This window comes from Odontesthes bonariensis, chromosome 3 (genome assembly GCF_027942865.1).
Source record: "Odontesthes bonariensis isolate fOdoBon6 chromosome 3, fOdoBon6.hap1, whole genome shotgun sequence".
Taxonomy (NCBI): Eukaryota; Metazoa; Chordata; class Actinopteri; order Atheriniformes; family Atherinopsidae; genus Odontesthes; species Odontesthes bonariensis.
This window is the reverse complement of record NC_134508.1, coordinates 12,289,369-12,311,330: the sequence shown is the minus strand read 5'-3', so window position 1 is coordinate 12,311,330 and position 21,962 is coordinate 12,289,369. Positions and strand designations below refer to the sequence as shown.

General features: G+C 41.4%; 2 protein-coding genes across 2 annotated transcripts; both read left to right on the top strand.

The window, feature by feature from the left end:
• The first annotated feature begins 3,869 nt into the window (after nt 1–3,869).
• On the top strand, nt 3,870–10,319 carry gnl3l (G protein nucleolar 3 like). The gene is made up of 15 exons (XM_075460313.1): nt 3,870–3,947; nt 4,042–4,085; nt 4,575–4,685; nt 4,787–4,903; nt 4,992–5,075; nt 5,230–5,365; nt 5,458–5,561; nt 5,686–5,830; nt 5,959–6,046; nt 7,017–7,194; nt 7,292–7,434; nt 7,542–7,678; nt 9,369–9,535; nt 9,673–9,844; nt 10,200–10,319. Exons 1-15 carry the CDS (start codon nt 3,935–3,937, stop codon nt 10,265–10,267), a joined length of 1,707 nt encoding a protein of 568 aa, XP_075316428.1. The 5' UTR covers nt 3,870–3,934; the 3' UTR covers nt 10,268–10,319.
• A 277-nt stretch (nt 10,320–10,596) lies between these two features.
• tfe3b (transcription factor binding to IGHM enhancer 3b) lies at nt 10,597–20,673 on the top strand. The gene is made up of 9 exons (XM_075460312.1): nt 10,597–10,754; nt 13,792–14,014; nt 15,261–15,485; nt 15,970–16,065; nt 16,890–17,001; nt 17,118–17,174; nt 17,405–17,480; nt 17,655–17,802; nt 18,502–20,673. Exons 2-9 carry the CDS (start codon nt 13,823–13,825, stop codon nt 18,958–18,960), a joined length of 1,365 nt encoding a protein of 454 aa, XP_075316427.1. The 5' UTR covers nt 10,597–10,754; nt 13,792–13,822; the 3' UTR covers nt 18,961–20,673.
• The last annotated feature ends 1,289 nt before the right edge of the window (nt 20,674–21,962 follow it).

Sequence of the window (21,962 nt, the reverse complement as noted above, 5' to 3'; positions counted from 1 at the left end):
GCAGACACAGATTCAAAACTGCTTCCTCAAACTAGAGCAATCTCAAACTGTATACCAAGGCTGAATTGAAAAAAAATACTGGATCCAAATCTTGATACGCATCAAAATGAAAAAGTCTTTCATTTCAAAGCACATAACCTGACTGGTAGATGTAATTAGGGATTACTTGTGTGTGTAAAGAGTCCAGGACGTGCCTTGCTTCTTCTTCCTTCTAAGTAAAATTTGATCTAAAAGACAATCTAATATTCACTGATGTGAAACTAGATGATTTATGTTTTTAATCTTGAAGTGAAAAAAGAAAAAAAAACATTCCTATTCCACCTTTTTTTTTTTTTTTTTAAATTTATTTAAAAACTGTCATATAAACCAGCATCCCAGCGGCCTCCTTGAACTCAGTCATCTGTTCCCTGCGAATGCAGCAGCTATTTTAAACTCAATCCCAAACAAAGACACATCATAACAAAGGAAACTTACGGAAAGGAAATTTGTATTATTTTATTCTCTTCTTTTCATAAACATAGCTTTCTGGCAAATGGAAAAAAAAACCATGATGAAGTTATACTATGAGAAAAACAAGTAAGAATATTTTACGGTGTAGGAAGATTAAGGGGCACTGTGTGCTGGGGGAGGCCTCCTATCTTGTTAGTTTAACCTTCGATGCTGAAGAAGGCCTCCTATTTTTGCTAGTTCTATATTCTGTGAACAAAGCAGTCTTATGAAACTTGTACTAAAGAAAAAAAATGGACCAGGCTCAGTAAATAATTCCCTATAACTGACCAACATGTCATTAGGGTCATCAGGTGGAAACCTCCTTTCATCAGTGTTTCGTCTGGTTGGGCCCACAACACCTCCAGGAGGCTAGACAATGATCACTGGCGTCCCGTAGTCACCACCCTAATGCCAGCCAACACAGCTTCTCACAACACAACAACCATCTTTTTTTTTTTCCACGACTGCCAGCTAACCCAGCCTCTCACCAACTGCACACCAGTCATTGCGGGGTCGGGATACATTCCCTGGTTCCTGTAGTGGGTAGAAATAGAAGAGGTAGGGGTGGTCGGTGGCGTAGTGGGTTAAGCAGCCGCCCCATGTACAGAGGCTGCAGTCCTCGCTGCAGCTGGCCCCGGTTCGAGTCCCGCACCGGACAGACCTTCGCTGCATGGCTCCCCTCTCTCTCTGCCCCCTGCATTCCTGTCTCTCTCCAACTGTCCTATCATTAAAGGCATAAAAAGCCCCCCCCCCCAAAAAAAAAAACAAGAAAAGAAATAGAAGAGGTAAAGATAAGTAGGAATGGGATTCAAACCCTAGTTTGGGTAGGGGGTAATGAAAGTATAGAGGGTGCCAGAGGTGGAGGCAAGACAAAACACACTAGCAGATTCAGCAGACAAACTCACCTAAACAGTCCTACAATCACTATGGCAGCAAAAAACAAAGCCAACTCACCTTAAATGGCCGCCTGGGCTCACATGGGCGACACCCTCCACTTAAATATCCTGGATCTCTGTCTTCCCTAAGTGCCCCCCCTGCTGGGCCCCCAGCTACTTCTAATCCAAATCCACTGACTGGACTTTACTGCCTCATCTGACACTTCCTTCACTATTTTCCTCACACTCTGTCCACTTACACCCAGCTCCCTACCAATGAGACAACAGACTTTGCAACAAATCCTCTACCCTACTTCCACTGGACATATTCTAACTTTCCATCCTCGCTGCTCTGATTCTGCCCCCAACTCCACATACCTAAGCTTTTTCCTTTCCAAGGAACAGTCAGCTCTATGAAATAGATTTTCAGGCGTGCGCAACAATTATGCACTTGAAACTATCCAACTGCGAACCCAAATGAACCTGACAGATTTCCTCATGTGCCTGGGGCCCCATTTTGCCTGTGGGTCCATACACTTCACTATATCAGGCCTTATCATTTTAGAACTCAGACAACCCTGTGTCAGCTTTGTGATCTGTTGAGCAGACTTGTTTCCTTGCTGCAAGATTGAACCTTTGTGTCAACTGACTCAAGCAACTCTGAACCTCATTGAGAGAATTTTCTTAACACAAAAAACCCCAATAATAAAGTGAATGTATCATATTGTATGAATGTATCAGAGTTTTGTTTTTTCAAATGAATATAAAGTGAAACGCATTTTAAATTTGGACTTTTGTATTTTGTATCTTGCTGTTTCTCCTCTTTAATCGAAGAGTCATGAATTATGAGACTGGTAAAAGATTTTTTATGTCCAACAGCCCTACAGAGCTAAAGCCACCTAACCGAATAGAAACAGTCTGAGATTGCATTACCTAAGCAAAAAGATCCAAAAGAACATGTGAGTTTGTACTCTAACAGATTACGGAGCAAACGTGCCTGAGGTAACTAAATCTATAAATTTCATGGAACAACCTGAGATGTTCTTTTAATCTGATTTTGTGTTTATGGATATGAGAAATCATCACGTGCAATTTTGAGGGCCTACACAATCCTACAAGAGGGAAGAACAGCAGGTATCCTCCATTTTCTATAACCATTTAATCCAATTTCACAGGGGGGCTGGAGCCTGTCCCAGCTGTTATCGGGCGAGAGGCAGGGTACACCCTGGACAGGTTGACAGTTCATCACAGGTCCTCACAGGTCCACACAAACGAGACACAGAACCATGCACACTCACTCCTTGGGTCCATTTAGAGTCACCAATCAAGCTAACATGCATGTTTTTGGAAGGGGAGGAAGCTGGAGTACCCAAAAAATATCCCTGTATACACAGGGAGAACATGCAAACACTCCAGCTGGGAATTGAACATGGAACCCTGTTACTGTGAGGCAACAGTGCTGACCACCACACCACCGAGGAGCCTGTAATCTATCATTTTAGGTAATTTTACCTAATTGTGAAAATGACACGTTAAGAACAAAAAGTCAGCAATGAGAAATTAGTATTCATTTGATAAATGCATTTGACAAACTCTATTGTTCTAAATCCAAACCTGCCATTAACCTTTACAAGAAACATATTTAGTTCAAGGACGCCCCTTTGTATGCAAGGGTTAGGGTTACATGATATGTTGCAAAGCCCTGAGTCTGTGATAACACTATGTGAGCAGCACAGTGGAGACCAAGGTGCTCCTAAAACATGTTAGGGAGACGGACATTGATCAATTTTTTTTATACCGGCCTAACTCAATTCAGGGTTGGGGGGAGCTGGATACCATCCTTAATTAACACTGTGCGAGTTATGGAGTACACTTTGGGCAGGTCACCAGTCCATCACACGGCCTATACAGAGACAAACAACTAAGCACACTCACATTCAGTCCGAGGACCAATTAAGAATCACTTATCAATTTAACGGTGGGTGGAGGCCAGATCCAGCTGGATGCATGCATTCACAGAGAAAACATGCAAACTGCACATAAGGTATTCGAGGATTCAAGGAGATGTGAGATGTACATAAGGGCGTATAGTAGTCTTAACACATAAATAGCATTTGCATTTTTACATTTTGTTTTTTACAAAACATCTTTTGCAGACAGTAATAAAATCTTTCTTACCTGTAAATTTACAACCCTGAAGCTATAGTCTATTATATTAATTAGACTTTTTTCTTTCATAACATTTCCCATGACAGCAAACAACATCTCTATGGGACCTTACATGAATGAGGCTTCTGCAGAACGGAAGTGGGAATTTTCCTGTCAAAATGGGAATTTTTTAAAATCCTACTTGTGTTTACGCAGGAGGAGCCCTTGTAGACATAGATATTATAAACATTATCTTTATATGTCTATGCTTGTAGACCATAGACATAATATATATATTATGTATATATTGTAGACCCGCCGAAACGCTTTTATTGTGACATTGAACCGGATGTTGACAGTGACGTCACCCTACGGGCATTGCAACGTTCCTGCCATGCACGTGAACTTTGTCAAGCCAAGCCATGTCCAAAGCTAGTACGTAGTCAGTGCCTTCGCTAAGTGCATGAACTCCATGTGTAACCGTGAGTTGGTTTAAACGGGTCTGACTTTTCGTTTTTTTAATTCACAGAACAGAAACGGGCCAAACGTCTCGGCTTCCTCGGAAAATTAAAGGTAAGTGCTACCCGGCTAACGTTATCTGTGGCTAACTCTCTGTGCTGCTCTCAAATACATATATATATATCGTCTGTGACAGTTGCTTGTGCTTTATGCTATTTTGTGTTTGACATAAGGTTATAACAGTAGCAGAAGTTCACTTTTCGTTTAAAAACAATGAGCATCATATCATGTGAGAGTTTATTGGGAAACCTGTTTGAATATTTCATTCGCTGCCTTCAGCGTTCAGTGTCACTTTCAGTGTTTACTGACAGAACACAATCTAACTGGATGGTAAGATATCACAAGTCACACTTTATATATCACCTATTGTCTTTATACAAAAAAAGAAGTTTTTTTTGCTTATATAATTTTCTCTGTGAGTCAAAGCTATGCATTAAAACCTCAAAGCATCACAAAAGTGATGTCAGTACGCTGAAGCTGTGGCTTTTCATATTGTGCTCTGATGCCTTCGACTGTACTAAAATCGCCTCATGTTACCTGCAGGTGAAAGATGGACAGAAGGGTGATGCTTCGGGGCTTACAAAGAATACTGAGCAGTCAGCTGTCGAGCGTCTCAAGGTCTCCAGAAAACCGGAGGATGTCAGAAAGCAAAGAGTAAATCTTCTTAAGTCTGCTCTGTTCTAGATCTGTGGCAGTGTTGATATGTTCATGGTAGGCCACTCTCTCAAAGCTCACCTTTTTTTTTCTCCAACCAGCTTCAAGATCTCCAGGAAAAGCAGAAACTGTCTCGAGAGCGCGAGATGATGAAGAGGAGAAATTTGCAAAGCTTTCAGACTGACATCCTGCGGCGACAAAGAGAGTTTGAGCTGAAGGTAAAAGTGAGCCTGCCTTGGTAGGAGTCGCTGCGTTTTGTCGCTGTTGGTTGTAGCAAATTTTGGTTTTCTCTGGTTGTGCTCGCAGGAGACAGAGATGCAGAATTTGGAGAAACACGTCAACTTTGAAAATGAGAATTCGAGGAAGGCGTATTACAGAGAATTTAAAAAGGTACATTGCTCTTTGACGAGTGCCGCACATCGGTTCGTATCACATGGGTTGAATCTCACAATTGCATAGTTGTTTCCGTAGAATTTTTTTCTTCTTCATTCCATTTCAGTGGTTGACTAGCACACAAACATAAATTGTTTAATTTTTTTTGAAGGTGGTCGAGGCTTCAGATGTGATTTTGGAGGTTTTGGATGCACGTGACCCTCTGGGCTGCAGGTGTCCTCAGGTGGAACAGGCAGTTATCCAAAGTGGAACTAACAAGAAGATAGTTTTAGTCCTCAATAAGATTGGTAAGAAAAATGGTGATGGAGCAGATAGGGGGTGTGGGTTTGGGGGGGGTTTGCCATTAGGGGGAATATTCACCATTTTGCATTGATTATAGATTTGGTGTCAAAGGAAAATGTGGAAAAGTGGATCAAGTATCTTCGTAACGAGTTTCCCACTGTGGCCTTCAAAGCCTCAACTCAGCAACAATCGAAGAACTTGGTGAGGAGTGAAACATTTACATTTTAATTTAAAAAAAAATAAATCAAAAATGTGATATGAAGGGTTATTAAACGTGCATTTCACATGGCCACTTACATACTTTTGTGTCTCTCTGAATGGACAGAAACGCAGTAATGTGCCAGTGACACAAGCCACCTCAGAGCTACTGAGCAGCAGCGCGTGCATTGGGGCAGACTGCTTGATGAAGTTACTTGGCAACTATTGCCGCAACCTGGACATAAAGACCGCCATCACTGTTGGGGTTGTAGGTGAGCAGAAGCCAATGTAACAAAGCAGCTGCTGCGGTCTTCTTCCGTTTGTGTCCTCGCAGAATGTGTTCGGGCAGTGCCGACGGTGGGGCGCGCAACTGAAGCATTTTTCCCCTTGTGTGCTGCAGGTTTTCCTAATGTAGGGAAGAGTAGTTTGATCAACAGTTTGAAACGGGCACGGGCATGTAATGTCGGAGCCACTCCTGGTGTCACAAAGTAAGTGTACATTATAATGTTCATGTTGTCACTGTGCGTGAATTCATGTTTCTTACTCTAAGTTGGATTATGGGCAACTGCACAGGCACCCCAATGCCTCAGATTCGTGTTTATTGTTATTAATTCCAAATAACCTTTGGTGGACATCTTTTATTTTCCCGTCTCTCTTGAAGGAGACGTGGTATACCCGTCTGTGTCTTTCTTTAGTCAAAATACCCCAGTGAGACATTACTCTTACTTTTAAAACCATGACGTTACAGCTGGTATAGTTCATTAGAATTTGACAATCACCATATGCATCTTTGACCTGGGCAAAATAAATGTGAAAATACTCCAGTTATTTGTTGGATTTCCTTGAAGAGATATAACACATTTAAAGTATTTGTAGAGCATTGTAGAGCAACTTTATAACTGCTGAATAGAACTCGCTGTTAATGGCAACACAAAGGCAAAAGAGACTGAATTCCCCCAAGTCTGAGGTACAGTGAATGTAGCATGATTTTGAACCTTTAAGTTGGGAGGAGATAAAGATGAGGAGCATGGACAGAAGTACTGTGGGCTGGGACTGTGTTATACCTGTTTCCTGTAAATCTGCTCCCGGAGAAGGTGCCAACTGCCAAGTGGTGTTTTTTTTTTTTTTTTTTTTCAGAACTTTTGAGTTAATGGTGTCTTCAGATACTCAAAAGATGTTCTCAAGCACAGAAAGAAGTTATATGTCCCTTTTAAGAAACGTTACCCACCAAAGGTTACTGTGATAGAATTTTTTTTAGGAGTTGTCACTAGTTTTTGTTTTACAGCATTACTCACACTGTACGATTGATCTGCCACCAAAAACTGCTATCAGTTAATTTGGTGCCAACAGTGGACTAATAGATTGGTTTGTTGGTTGCTAGTTTAAATAAACATACTTATTAAACAGATTTTTTTTCTTGGCCCTCTTGGAAGGTTAATCTTTTTATTTTTATTTCAGATGTCTTCAAGAAGTACATTTGGACAAACTTATCAAGCTTCTAGACTGTCCCGGCATTGTTATGGCAACATCAACAACCGATGCAGCAATGATCCTTCGTAACTGTGTAAAAATTGAACAGCTTGTGGATCCCCTCCCACCTGTTGAAGCCATCCTCCGACGGTGTAACAAGGCACAGGTATGACCTGTTGCCTCATGTCACATCTGTGGTGATTTGCATAGTGATACTGTGTCTTTAAAGAAATGACTTCACATCAGCTCGGATGTCTGTGCAGATCATGGAGCACTATGGCGTTCCAGACTTTCAGACAGCTCTGGAGTTCTTGGCCCTGCTTGCCCGACGACAAGGCAAACTAAGGAAGGGAGGACTGCCTGACACTGACAAAGCAGCCAAGAGCGTACTGATGGACTGGACAGGGTTAGTAAAATTTTATGGTTTTCAAAAATGACCATCAGCCAGTGTTTTTAGCACTGTATTTTACACTGCATTGTGTCTTTTTTTGTTGTTGTTGTTTTTCTTTTCAGAGGAAGGATCAGCTACTTCACGCACCCTCCAGAGACTCACACTCTACCTACACACGTCAGTGCAGAGATTGTTACAGAGATGGGTAAAGCTTTTGACTGGGATGAGCTGGAAAAGGGAAATCAGGAGGTTCTTGCAGGTAAAAACAACTTTTATTTAAATTTGTGACCTGACCTGTGAAATGGTTTTCTTTATGTTAATAGCATCACAGACAAACAGAGGTGCCTGACGATCCTATATTGTGAACAATCTAAATTGGATCTCTGCTTCTTAGAAGAATCACTCACATCTCGTTATTTTTCTGAAAAAACAACAGCTCTGTCCACTCTTCCCTTTTCCACATAAACTACTCTAAAGCATGATTGCTTTTGGCACAATTAGGAGGAAGTGCCAAGGGACACACTGCGCATATTCAAGTTTTAGTTTATGTTGAATAGCCACCAGTGGGCCAAATCCTGAAAGAATAACAAAAGCACTGTGATGCGAGTCTCTACAGTGACCTGTATATTTAAGAAGAAAACATGACCGAAAACGGGATGTAGAGATTTGAGTCGGGCCTCTGGCCCTGACTTGATGTGACAAGCTTTGCACGCAGATTTGAATAGATCCTGGTTCTTCACTAAGAGGTTGTCATACAAGCTTTTGGCTGCATCGCCTACCTATTTTTATTTTTTATTTATTTTTTAATATTGTGTCTGCTTTTATCTTTTATGATGTAAGGTGACCTTGAGTGTCAAGAAAGGTGCCTATAAATGGAATGTTTATTATTATTATTATTATTATTATAGGGGGCAATTAGTTTTATTGAACTCTTTAAATGTACTGCCTGAATTATGTCAGTACTGCCGAGTGCTGATTCAAGTTAAATCAGTCTGTGCCAAATTGCCACCTGAGAAGCATCTAAAATGAGAGTGGCCCTAACGTCTCTGAGAAAGCACGGAAGTTTGTTGAAGAACACAGTCGCAGACATATATGGTGATTCCCAAAGAGTCGGCTACACGTGGAGACCTCGCATGTTAGGTCTTTGCTTGCTGCACACCCGGCTTCCGCGCTTCCTCCCTGCACAGCTTCTGTTATGCTCAACACATTGGTCATTTTGCAAGCATTTTCTGTTCTGATGGTTGAGGCACGTTGGACTCGTTGCAGTCTTCATCCTAGCCAGTAGGTGTCGCTACGTAATAAATGACACACCTACACTGCAGAAATAGCACCAGAAGAAGTCATACAGCATGTACAGTATTCCTACACAAAGATGACTGCACAGTTTCAACTTACTGCTTTATATTTAAGCAGTATTTGATGTTTTTGTTAATGAATTGTAGGAATTCTATTTTCTTTGAGCTTTGATGGGTCATACAAACGCCTACAGAAATGGAGCCGCTCGCACTCTTTACCTGCAGCTTTTCCTGGTTCTCTAACGCATCACTCAGACAGCACTCAACAATTTACATCAACAACACCACAGCTCGTGGCACGTCACGTATTATGGCTGCAATCTCTGCGTCCACTGCTGTGCGTTCAGTACCCAGACTTGAAGAAAACTTAGTGAGGATATATAGTGAGAAGCTTCTTGTAGCAAAAAGCAGCAGGGATGTGTCAGATTTGGCCATTTTCAAGGCTGAAGTGAATGTATGTGTGATGAGTTTTTAAAGCTCTGCTCTACTTCATGCTTTTTGTAGGCGCTTTTTAACTTTGTGTTGATAGATCATACAAGGGCACGATGTATCTCATTTTTATCTACGCACACATTCATTAGAATACCTTAGTTTGTCAGATTGATGCAGCTTGTATAATAAACACTTTACCAGATGCTTTTTGTTGTGATTTAGAGTCCTCTTGTCCTGACGTCCAAATGGGATTCTGCATGGAAACCGCTGGAATGACACAAGGTGGTCATGAAGCGCCACATGGTGACTTGGAAATGGGGGGAGGGTCAGTGGAAGAGCCAGCATTTAAAGATGAAACTGAGACTATGGAGGATGATCAGGATCCAGAGGTGAGAAAGGGCGCTAACCTTTTAATTTGAGCAGTTTGTAATGTCCTTGTCACATGAATGGCCTTGTAATGACCGTTGTCAAATGCAGGTTACAGAACCTTTGCTGTAGATCTGATATTCTCTCCCACTCTAAATAGTTTGGACCAATGACAGTGGAAATAAAATCACAGAAGAAGGTGGACTTGCCTGCAAATAACGCAGCTCCCAGAGCTCCGAATTTGAAGGATATTTTGAAGATAGATCCTCTGCAGCAGGGCCAGGCACTTCTGGCTGCCGGCAAGAAGAGGAAAAAGCAACAGAAAAGAGCTGGTTTGGATCATTTTTGGTCTCAGCTTATTACTGTACATCATTTAATCTGTTATACGTTCATGGGAAGAAAGCTTCACATTCATTCTGAGCTATCGTTAAAAAAGTAAAATGAAGAACGCAAAGAATTTTACAATGGCACGATATAGCAAAGTGAATCAGTTTTCACTAAAGCAAATGTTAAGTGGAGAAATAAAAAATAACACTTAAGTCTTGTTTATACTACTAATACTAAACTCCAGGTTTATTATGCTACTGTATGAAAATCCACTAACAGAATGCGTTTTTCTGTACTTTGTCACCGTGAGAACGGCACAATTAAAACTGCCATGTTTTTTTCTTTCTCTCTTTTCTCCAGACAAGATTGCCACCAAACTTTCGGACACGCTTACATCTGCTATGGACTTCTCATTTTCAGATGGTTGATGATTTCAGACGAGATTAACAATAAGAGTAAATAAAAATGTTTTTAAAAGAATGATTTATTTTGTCGTTATTTTTGTGTAAATGCTACCTTGTGTTAACCTGCGAAATTTGAGCCACTTATGTATTGAATTTGAATATTTTCAATTTTGTCATGTTTATTTACAGTCTCTGCTTCTTACAGCCATCATGACTATGTTGTTTTTTTGTTTTTTAGCACGAGAGAAAATAACGATCTAAGCCACACAGGTTTGGATGTTAAAGACTTCTGATAAAACCACTCTGTTGAAAGTAACGTTACAGCCGTCAATCAGTTCCGGGTTACATTTGCCCGATGACCTCAGCCTGTCGGCCCAACGTAAACATCAGTGTTTGTTGCCGAGGCCAGCGCCTGTTGAGCTCGTAATCTCCGACATTGAGAAATGGCAAAGAAAACGGAGGACTCTGGGGATTTATGGCTTTGATAACCTTAAAATACCTTATTTCCATGGTACGTATCTTTATTCTAAAACGATTCGCCTATGTAGCTATAGCTACCAAGTGGTGCTAGCTAGTTAATTAGCTAAGCTGCAACTTCCCATTTTTACTTTGCCCCGCTTGTGTCGTTCGTTACTGGTGAAACAGTTCTGCGCTAAACTAAAATAACGCCTTTCTGGTGTTGTTGGCGACCCGCATAAGCTACAAAGCAACCAAAAAAAGCTTATCGTGTAAATAATAGCTTATTTTTATTTTGTTATTGTGTATCCTCTGGGCCCGTTAGCAACACTGAGCTGTCAAAACGAGCCCTGCTAACCGACGCATGACGCCAGACCAGAGTTCGCTTTAAATAGAGATTACGAAAACAACTAAAAGTAAGCAAACTGCCACCCGACGTACTTAGAAACATTGCTCACGACTCGGGTAGTATTCTCATTAAAAAACATATTTATCTCTGTATAGCTGAAAAGTCAACAACCAATTTTTTTTAGCGGGCTATGTGTTTTTTTTTTTTTTTTTGCATAACCAGTCCACAAGAATTGAAACTGATGGACAGATAGGGACTCTGTCTTGAATTGTGGGACAATGATAGGGTTAGGAAACGGTTTGTGGCCACAGGGCATAAGTCTGCTCCACTCTGACAGTGGGTGTTACGCAAAGTTACCGTGTACGACGCGGAAATTTGGAAGTACGCAGACAATACAAGACACGCTGTGTTGTGCAAGAACACGAGTTGCGCATGGAGTGTGTGGGAAAAGCCCCACAGTCCGGGCACGGTTGTGAGAGGTGGTGGTGGTGTTTTCTTCTTTTTTTTTTTAGGGAACTTCTTTTTATTTTCATTTATAAATTGCAGTCATACATTACACTAAATCCACAGCACAGGACAAAACAGAGCAGGTATATCCACAGGTATAAGTGTCTTTCAGGTATTCTCTGTCTCTTAGTTGCTGGTCTTGCTTATGATTGACTTCCAGTCAGTGTTTCAATAGGGATTGAGTCACAACTCACAACGTAAAGATACTCCACAGATGACAACATTCCAAAAAAAAATAGATACAATAAAATAACAGTACAGAATATAAAAGTAAAAATAGATAGGAATATTAGTGATTGTTACTATATTAAATGAAAATGTAGGGCAATTCTTGTCCATTTCCATATAAAAGCCTCTGGTGGTGGTGTTTTCAAAAGCTTCATGGGATCAACGTGCTCACATTTCCTCTCAGGCTGATTGTCTCCTCAGGTAAAACCTAACTGTACACTAGACTATGCGAGGGCGTGCATGACTCAGTGCCCAACTTAGAGGAAGTCTGAAAAATCATAAAACCCCGAAGAGGCTTTCACGATGATATTATTAGTGTTGTTGTTTTTTTGTTTTTTTTAAACAAAGTTTGCTGTTAAATCCAGCGTCAAGTCTGGCAGAGCTGCAGTTTAATAAAGTTTTAGAAGGATTTTCTCTTCCTCACTTTTAGAATCCAGACAGATATTGATAGATAAAAGGAGACGGTCCTTTTCACAGCTTTATCAGTTAGAAGAATGGAGTCGATGGCGCAGAGGCTAGATTACCTCATGTCCGACACTATACATAAGACTGATAATTGATCGATTCCCCATATGTGATTAATTCGTACGCAGGTCCACAGTGTACATTTAGTACTGGTCAAAAGCTGGAACACAGCTGCCCTTTTCAGTTTGAAGGAGTGGGTTTGTTGTCCAGACTTTTCACTGGGGCTGTGGGTAAGTTGATGTTGTTCAGTTCTTTCTCTCCTCACACTTGTTTCCTGATGATACATTAATGGTTGGTGGCAAGAGCATTACAAGCTTAAAGATAGTGTGCAAGTTGCCTTGATAGTGATTGGTTGACCAAAAAAAAACAACAAGTAAAGTAGTGACCAATGTGGCTTTACAGTAAGATAATGGTGTAATAAGTAAATGGTGATCCTGGTTCACCGGATGTCAGTGTGGTTCTGGTTCTTCTGAATGTCTTCTGAAACGTCTTTTAAAGCTGCAGTCTGCAAGATTTGTTGTTGTCATACATAAAGTCCTACTTTTTGGCATTTTAAGAGTTTACAAGATCTATCAGAACGCTTGAAGTTGAAAACGGTGACCTCCGTAGTCGCAAAATGCAAGAAATGCTTATTTTTTAACCGAAAAATAAAAAGTTATTCAACTTCCTGTCCCGCCCCTTCAAAACACATGAGAACTCGTGCACGTAGACGTGCACGCCAGATGCGCCTACACGACTCCTCATTCATCAACTCACCTGTCATTTGCGATCATGGAAGACACAGTAAGTAGACTAGCCCGTAATGAAGTTCAATAGTCTAGATAAATAAGCGTGGGGACGAGCCTACCTTGTATTGCACGTGCACAATCGGTGATTGACAGGCAGCAGAGCCCAGCTCGTAACCTGATTGGTTACCTTTTACCGGTCCGGTCTGCAATTTTGTAAACAAACCTGCTGGCTTTGGAGGGACCTAGCGGGACAAATAGGGGACCTAGAGAACTCATTTTTTTGTATTGGGGTATTTAATGTACTACTTTCAGAATCCCCGGACAGTTCCAGGCATTATGCTTGAAAAAGAGTTGCAGACTGCAGCTTTAAGGTAGCAAATCCCAGTAAACCAGGATCATCATTTACAGCGTCTAGCAAGATTAGTAAGATGGTCACTTCTCTCTTTTTTTTTTTTTTGCCAAATAGCCACAATTAAGGAAACTTGCTCAACACCATCATTTAGCTTGTAATTCCCTTACCACCAACCTTTTAATAGCTTTTCATAGGGGGAAGAAAAACAAAAACCTATATGTATCAGTCGAACTGATTCACATCGACTCACCCACAGCCCCCGTTCACTTTGAGTGTCGAAAGGAAAACAGTTGTAGAAACCATGTTTGGCAGTAAGATTTGGTTGGGCACCTAAAACAAAGCATAGAAAACTATGTTGGATGACTTTCAAGATGGAGTAACGTGTCATAACATTATGACATACTTTGAAATATCTGTTTCCTATCTAACACTGTCTTTTTAAAAAATATATATTTTCATCCAGCTTCATCCCTAAGCCTTGATCTGACTCCACCATGTCATCACGCGTGCTGCTGCGGCAGCAGCTGATGCGAGAGCAAGCCCAGGAGCAGGAGAGACGTGAGGCCCAGCAGCAGGCCGCTGCCTCTCAGCTCCGAGCCTCGGACTCGACTCCAGCTATCTCCGTCACTCTGCCCCCAAATGCTGCCCGTCCTCCTCCGGCGCAGGTGCCCGTGGAGGTGCTAAAAGTAAGAGGGATCTCTTTGCACGACCTCCCGTTTAAAGCGTAACTTAAATAAGACTATAATAAGGAGTGTGATGCAGTTCTTTTCAATTCCACGGAAAGCGCGAAAAGGTGAAAACAACATTGACATTTTCTGGTTTTCTTTGATGTGAGATTCAAGCTGCTCAACATTTCAGGGCCACTTCTGTCTTTAGTTTCATATCAAATGTTTTCAGTTGGTCAGACATTTGTACCGCAGCGTGGCGAGTTAGCTCTGTTACCCCGGAGCCTCGCCGTATCGATGAGCGCATCACATGCTTTTAAACGCTAATTCCTCCTGGAAAGGTTGTCGTCTGGATTGCAGCATATGTTGTTCCAAACCTGTATGTTTTGTTCAGTATTAATGCTGCTGTCACACATGTGGAAGTTACCCATTGCATGTGCATTTGCACGCCTCCAAACCGTTACAGAGGCCGCAAATCTTTATGCATCAGACCAAAGGAAAGGTGTCGTCTTCACCTTCAAGCCCAGAGAGGGTGGTGAATTCAAAAACAGGGTGGCCGCGGGTCCTTAAAGTCTTAAAAAGTCGGAAATCAATTTTCCTGAAAATAAGACCGTAAAAAGTATTAAATTGTCTTAAATTCAGATTGCATGGGTCTTAAATATTTGTGTATTTTTCTTTTTGCTCTAAAGGAACAGTATTTTTAAAAAAATATATATTTACTTGATTTTATAAGCATTTGTCCATGGGACTTAAATGTTCTGAAAATATTGTAATAAATTTAATTTAGGACAGTGATGACACTTTTGTGATCTTTTCGCATGACACACATTTAGCCGATGTTCTTAAACTCAATTGTCATTTGTCATTTTACCATACTTGGTATTTCCATCGTACATTTGGTCTTAAATTTCATTTAGAAGTGGTAGTAAAAAGTCTTAAAAAGTCTTAAATTTAACTTGTTTATACCTGTATACACCCTGCAGAATTATATGGGAAATGTCTCATGTTTTTATTTGTTTTAATGATATTCCGAAGTCTTTTGTAGGTCTGGCTCAGCTTTTTAAAAACATGCTGTTGGCTTCAAATCAATGCAGCTGAAATGTAAAGTGAAGATACAGCATTTAAATCATTTTGCATTTGTTTGTGTGTATTTTAAACGCCGCCTCTACTTTTTGGAGAAGTGTGCGTGTTCATCTCCTGTAGTCTTTGTTCAGTGCTGTGGGTTTATGTCACAGGATACATGCTTAACAACTGTTTTAATGGTCAGGTGCAGACCCACTTGGAGAACCCCACCAAGTACCACATCCAGCAGGCACAGAGGCAACAAGTCAAACAGTACCTCTCCACCACGTTGGGGAACAATGCAGTAACTCAGACTCTCAGTGTGTCCCCCATGCCGCAGTCCAGTTCTGCCCCTGAAGTCGCCCCCACTGCCAGCAGCGCCCCCAATAGTCCCATGGCTCTACTCAACATTGGTTCCAATAAGGAGGAGGTATGGGAAATTCTTATTTTGATATCGATGGTTTTCTTTCTCCTGTGTGCCTTTCATCTGCTCCCACAGCAGATGACACGGCCTCGTCAGTAGTTGCCCTTTTACAGACGTGCAGAACATTTTTGAGGAAGACGAGCCCTCCGCTCGTTTCTTGCCTGATTACTTTGTGTTTGCTGTGCACTGTTGAGGCCGAAGCTCCCGCTGTGAAGATGCGTGCCTTTTGTCATCACACCCTTGTTGGCCTGTTGTCACAACCGTGCTGAATATTGCACCCACAGTTTAACCACACCAGGGCCTCTCTTCCATGCAACACTCAATTTGAAATTAAGCCACATCGGGGCTCTCGCATGAAGTCAAATATTTCGTGTTGACATGCCGATTATTTAATGCAAAGACAATATAAATCTTCTCTTTTACAACTTCTTACTGGCATCATTTACTGTTTACCTGTGTTGGGGTGGTGTGGATTCTCTGTTTTATCTAGATTGACGATGTGATTGACAACATCATTAGTCTTGAATCCAGTTTTAATGACGACATCATTACGTTGATTGACTCAGGGCTTCAGTTGCCGAGCACGGTAAGAAGAACATTGTATTCGTTTGATTGTGAATCTTTTTTTAACGCTTTCTCTAAAATGAACATGTTCCTCTGTAATTGCAAAGTGACAAAGTGACACTATTTCAGGCAGCTCTGTTGCCCTCTTCTAGTTAAAGTGCTTTTTCTGTGAATGGACGGTCTCTTTTATGTGTGGAATTCTGAGGCTGTGGGAGTAAATATACATTTATGGCACTCGGTTACTATTCGTCACTGAAGTGCTGCCTGGGCGGGGCAAAGCTACCAGAGGATGCAAGGCAAAGCGGACCGTGCTCCTAAAAAGTACACTGCTGGGTCAACAAATAATTCGTAGGATAGTTTGTAGGATAGCAAACTTTTTGCTGCAAAAATACAACAAAAAAATGAGGATTATGGTGATGCTTTTGGAGGACAAGAAGAAGATGCACAGTGAGGTAAAGGCTTTGTCGGGCTTTTTAAAATGGCAACCGATTCGTTCGGTAAAGCTTCAGTGATGTCAAACTTAACAATTTATCTTAAGAATTCAATATTAATAAGATAAGACTGGTCTTATGTAGCATCATAAATTTAGAAAAATGTTTTAGGAGGCTGTTGTCATGCCTGATTTCTTTTCCTTTTTCTTTTTTTTTTGGTCAAGCTGTGTGAAGCCTGTAGTGAAGTTTATCTAATGGCACAGAAAGGAGATCTGATTCCAGATTGAATCGCAGCTGAGTCACAGTTTCAATTTGAGGAACTTGTCGCTTCAAACCGAGGCAGGATTATCTGCAGGATGTCTAAGACAGTCACTAACTTTTAACATATATCACAACGTGTTTACCGCTGTTGCAGCTCCCGGGAAATTTGTTGGACGTCTACCACAGCCCTGGAATGGCAGCACCCACTCTTACTGTCAGCAACTCCTGTCCCGCTGACCTTCCAAAAATTAAAAGGGAAATTACTGGTACAAAACTTCTTTACATACTGTACATCTGTGCTTTGATCGAATTAAAAAAAAAACGAGCAAACCTTTGATTTTTGATCGAGAGTTTGGTAAGAAACTTTGAATTTGTCTCTCAGATACAGATGCCAAAGTACTTTTGAAAGAAAGGCAGAAGAAGGACAACCATAACCTCAGTAAGTGAGCCTTAACATATGAATTTGTCCTTTAATATGTACTTAAGACCACTTTTGGTAACTGCTACTTGATTAAATGGAAATGCAGTAACTTCAGATATATAGTTGGAGCAGACAATATATGACCGCTCAGTGTAGATTGAGAAGCATGACATCCTGATTATTTCTCCTTGTTAAAGTCACATTTCTTTTCTTTCCCTCTCCGACCGGTCGTCTCCGCCTGCGTACAGTTGAGAGGAGGCGGAGATTCAACATCAACGACCGTATAAAGGAGCTGGGTACTCTTCTACCCAAATCAAGTGATCCGTATGTTTCAGGATATTTATTTTCCCCTGTTGAGTCATTTCATTTGGAAACATGAACGTTGCAGTGTTTCCGTGTCTGTGTTTGGTCCCCGCAGCTGCTGTAAAGCTGTCTTCTCCTCTTGTGTTCCTTTTTTTTTTTTTCTTCCTTTCTATGCTGACATCGCAACACCGACAGAGAGATGCGCTGGAACAAAGGCACCATTCTGAAAGCGTCTGTAGACTACATCAGGAAGCTACAGAAGGAGCAGCACAGAGCCAAGGATGTTGAAATGCGGCAGAAAAAGCTGGAGCAAGACAATCACATTCTAATGTTGCGCATCCAGGTCGGTGTCGTTTGGCATGCCTTGATGAATGAAACCAAACGCAAGAATACGCACACATGTGATGCACCCTTCTGCACGTACTGAGTTACTACGTGTTAGAAAGTCTGTTTCTATGAAGGCTTCGCCCGGTGCTCCTAAAATATGTATTATGCGTTCACTCTGGAAACATTTCGCCTACACCTGCAGGTCCTACATGTACTGAGCACATTCATGTCTAACATCAAGGTCCAGAGTTAAACATTTAGCTGCAGTACAAGTTATAGGCAAGGCAAGTTTATTTGTATAGCACAATTCAACTACAAGGTGATTCAAAGTGCTTTACAGATACATTAAAACAGTAGAAATAAAAAGCATGATTTAAGTTTTAAACAAAAAAGAAAGAAATAAGAACAATAGATAGAATCAGATAAAATCGTTAAAATGTGGTTAAGTTTTGAAACTCAGATTCAGATTTGGAGCTTTATTCAAATGCAGCTGAAGATAGGAGTGTCTTCACCCTATAGTTCTTAACGTCCGCGCTGCTGGTTTGGATCTCGCCAGATTTCAGATTTGATAAATCTGTGTGTTTCCAGGGAAATGTTTGATGTATGTTCAGTGAATGACTTCCCGTACAAACGCGTTCTCTCAAGTGTCATAGAATAATCAGTTATTTCAGGACATGGCCTCTGAATGCACGCATGCTCCTTTCTTTTTTTTCAGGAACTGGAAATGCAGGCATGTCTGCATGGCCTTTCAACTTCCAACAACATTTCTTCTGGTCTGAGCTCCGATCCCTCCCTCCTGCAGCAGCAGGCAGCTCAGCAGGGCGGCCAGTCGCTGGCTCCAAACACAGGAGGAATCTCCACCCGGAACCTCCTCGGTCTGGGAGCCGTTGGCCAGCCTTTGCCGGCCTCCTTCCTGTCCCCGCCCTCCTCAGAATCTCCGGCAGGCGTCACCCTCAGCAGCCCGCTGGACCTTGGCAGCCTGAGCTTCGCCGAGCTGGATGAAACCTCTGTCTCAGCGCTCTACCCCGACGTGGGTCTGGGGGACATTCTCATGGACGACGGGTGCACCCTGTCTCCAGAGAGGATGGGCGAGCCGCTGTTTTCTCCTTTGTCACCCGGTGCCTCTAAAACCAGCAGCCGCCGGAGCAGCCTTGAAATGGACGAGGACTTTTGATGAGCTTTGTGTGTCAGGCGGTGCGGTCGATCCTCAATAACACAAGTCTATTTATAGAACTGTAGAACTGAACTTTAAAGGTGTAAGAACGGCTGTTGTAAAAAATAGCGCTAACTTAAACATTAGGTCAGAAGACAGTAAGTTCTTGAATCTTTTTTGCCATACAGACCTAATTACTATTGTTCCTATTTGGAACAGGTCAAATGATCACGACTGGGTTTATAGATGCAATCTTAAAATGGAATCGTGTATAATAGAGGCATGGCCCTAGCATTAAGAAATTCTACATTCTTAAATAGTTTTAAGATTTTATTCAGAGATTTAAGAGGGATATGATTTTTTTTTTTCTTTCTTTGCTTGAATTTATGACATGCTTATATTATTAGTAGGGAAGAAAGCTGTGAGAATTCCTTTTCTTGACAACCTCGGCACAACAGACTTACTCAGAGATGCCAACATACGTGTTTCGTTTTGTTATTTCTTCAACTGACTGGAATCAGGGTTCGTCAGCAGCAGTCGCATGCTCATCCGTGTTGGGTCGTTTCACCAGCAGCTACAGAAGGGATCTTTTGTAAAGTAAATTGGCACATTGTGAAATATTTCCTGCATATTGTACATAAGAGTATTTTATTTTGAGCAGTTTTTATTGCACCTTACTTTATGGCAGTCTATGCATTTTATGAGAGCCTTTGTCTGTTTTTATTACTATTCCACACAGTGGACTGCTCTTGCCCGAGTTGCATGTGCTCGTAACAAACCTTAGAAGCAGTGAAAAAAAATCACTCGCTGCTGCAGCTAGTTAGCCAAAGCAGGACTTCTTCCAGAGTAGCTACAGATTACAAATCAGCCTTTTATTTTTGAATACATTTGCTCAGTCAAAAGAAATGCAAGAGAAATGTGGAAATTGTTTTTCCCATTTACGACAGTACTGTAGCTCATCTTTTTTGATACCTGATAGTTTGAGAAGTGTTTTGTTTTTTCATTACTAATACCTGTGTTGTCAGTGATCGTTCGTCGCCTTTAACCTCTGAGATCACTGAGTGATTTTACCAGTTGGCATGTTCTGCTGAGATTACCGCCTTTCTATATTTTTTTTTTTTTCCTGGATGATCAAATATATTATCTAATGCTGCATTAATGCTCACTGTAGGAAAACCACTAGTCTCACTTCCTTAATAATGATGTATGACTGTTGAGTGGAACCTTATTTTATAAAATAGCCACAAAGTTTAGAAATGGATCTAATTTGTTAGATGCTTAACACAACCTTGTGTACAGTTTATGAATGTGTGTTTGTGGAAGTACCTGCAGATGTTTTGTTTTTTTTAACACTTTCTTTTTACGACATCAGACGAAACATCTGTTTTTAGATGGCTGTTCCAGTGACGTTGGCTGGTTGTGATGATTCTAAGGTGTCCTCAGCCGTTCATTCAAACTTTTTCAGCTACTTTTAAGCTAGAGCAGCTCCACTCCATTGTCACAGTTAGCAGCGTTCTCTATTTGTGTTTCTTGTCCCATATTCCAAATGGCTTTGGTCTGCTTTTTTTTTTTTTCCTGCTCATATTCAACTGCTCCGCACAATATTAACTATGTCCACCTTGGCATATATTTGAGTGCTAACATTGAATAATAACCATAGACATATGTGTCTTTTCCCCACAATATGGCTTTCAGAAGATTTTAACAAATAATAATAAAAAATAAATAAAAAGATTCTCGCCTGGATGTGGTTATTTTCCAACGTGTCAGTGGTTAAGCATTTGGGAGATTTCCATGCCGAGTTCGACGCACTCCGCAGCATGGAGGCAGATCTCGCAGATGTTACAGTCGCACAGGATGCAGCGGACACCCAGACACCCGCACAGGTCACAGTTTTGGGAGACGTCCAGGAGATGCTGCAGGGTGTGATGCTCACAGCCGCACAGGGATGAGCACAGCGACCAGGCGCTCCTGCTACACCCTCTCATTGTGGCCAGCAGGCAGTCGAGTGGATGGCAGAAAAGGCAGGCTAACAGGATGGCAGCACATAGGTCTTTAACAGGAAAGAAAGGCGGTGAGAAAAAAAAGCAGTGAGGTAAAGAGAGGCGAGATCTAGCAGAGATGCACAGGAATCAAGCACTCTTACCCTCTCCATCTGGCTCATTGTGATCTGCAGCGGTTTTTATGCTTTTTTGACTCTTGATCGATGTAAATGACCGGCTCACATTAGGAACAGTGTGAGTATCAACAGAGGACGACAGCAGGGTATGCAGAGGTGATGGTTGATGTTTCTCCACAGAACGCGGGCTACGGCTCGATACTGCTGTGGTCGATCCTCCCCCGAAGTTATCTTCCACATCATGTTCCGCAGGATCTTCTTCTGTGCCAGACAATAATACTAACATATAAATCTTTAAGAAGAAGACTCACAGACGCAACAGCCTTAATAACCACGAGTTCACGGTCCGCTTACTTCTTGTTTTATGTGAGAATGTTTTGACAGTGATGTCAGCTGAAGATAACTCGGTGGAAATCTGCTCTGACAAACTGTCGATTTCAGTCAAAGATGCTGTAAGACAAAAAACAGGTCGTTGAGCAGTTATTAAAACTGCAATGCATCCGTCAACTGTTCTTTGTGCACATACCTGTTTGACCTGCGGTGGAGTCAACAGACCACTTTGAGAATTCAGTGGTTTGTGAATTACAGAACTTGTCACTTCTGTCATCCCTCTTTTCTACATCTGTTGAATTTAGTTTGTCATCCATTGTGGCACCTTGCTCTCAAAGAGATAAGAAGGACCAGTAAGGGGGGATAAGTCAAATACTGAACCTGCAACTCCCTGATACACAAGAAAGTAACTTTGTTGTTCAGTGCAAAAACCTCAGAGCCAGAGTCACATTCGTTGCTGAGGTTTCTCAGCTGTTAGTGATGAGTGGACATCTTGGAAATTGCATAGTAGTTAATCTATTATTAATCTCCATTTTAGCTATGGTTATGATCTGGATGAAAGGCATCACACAAA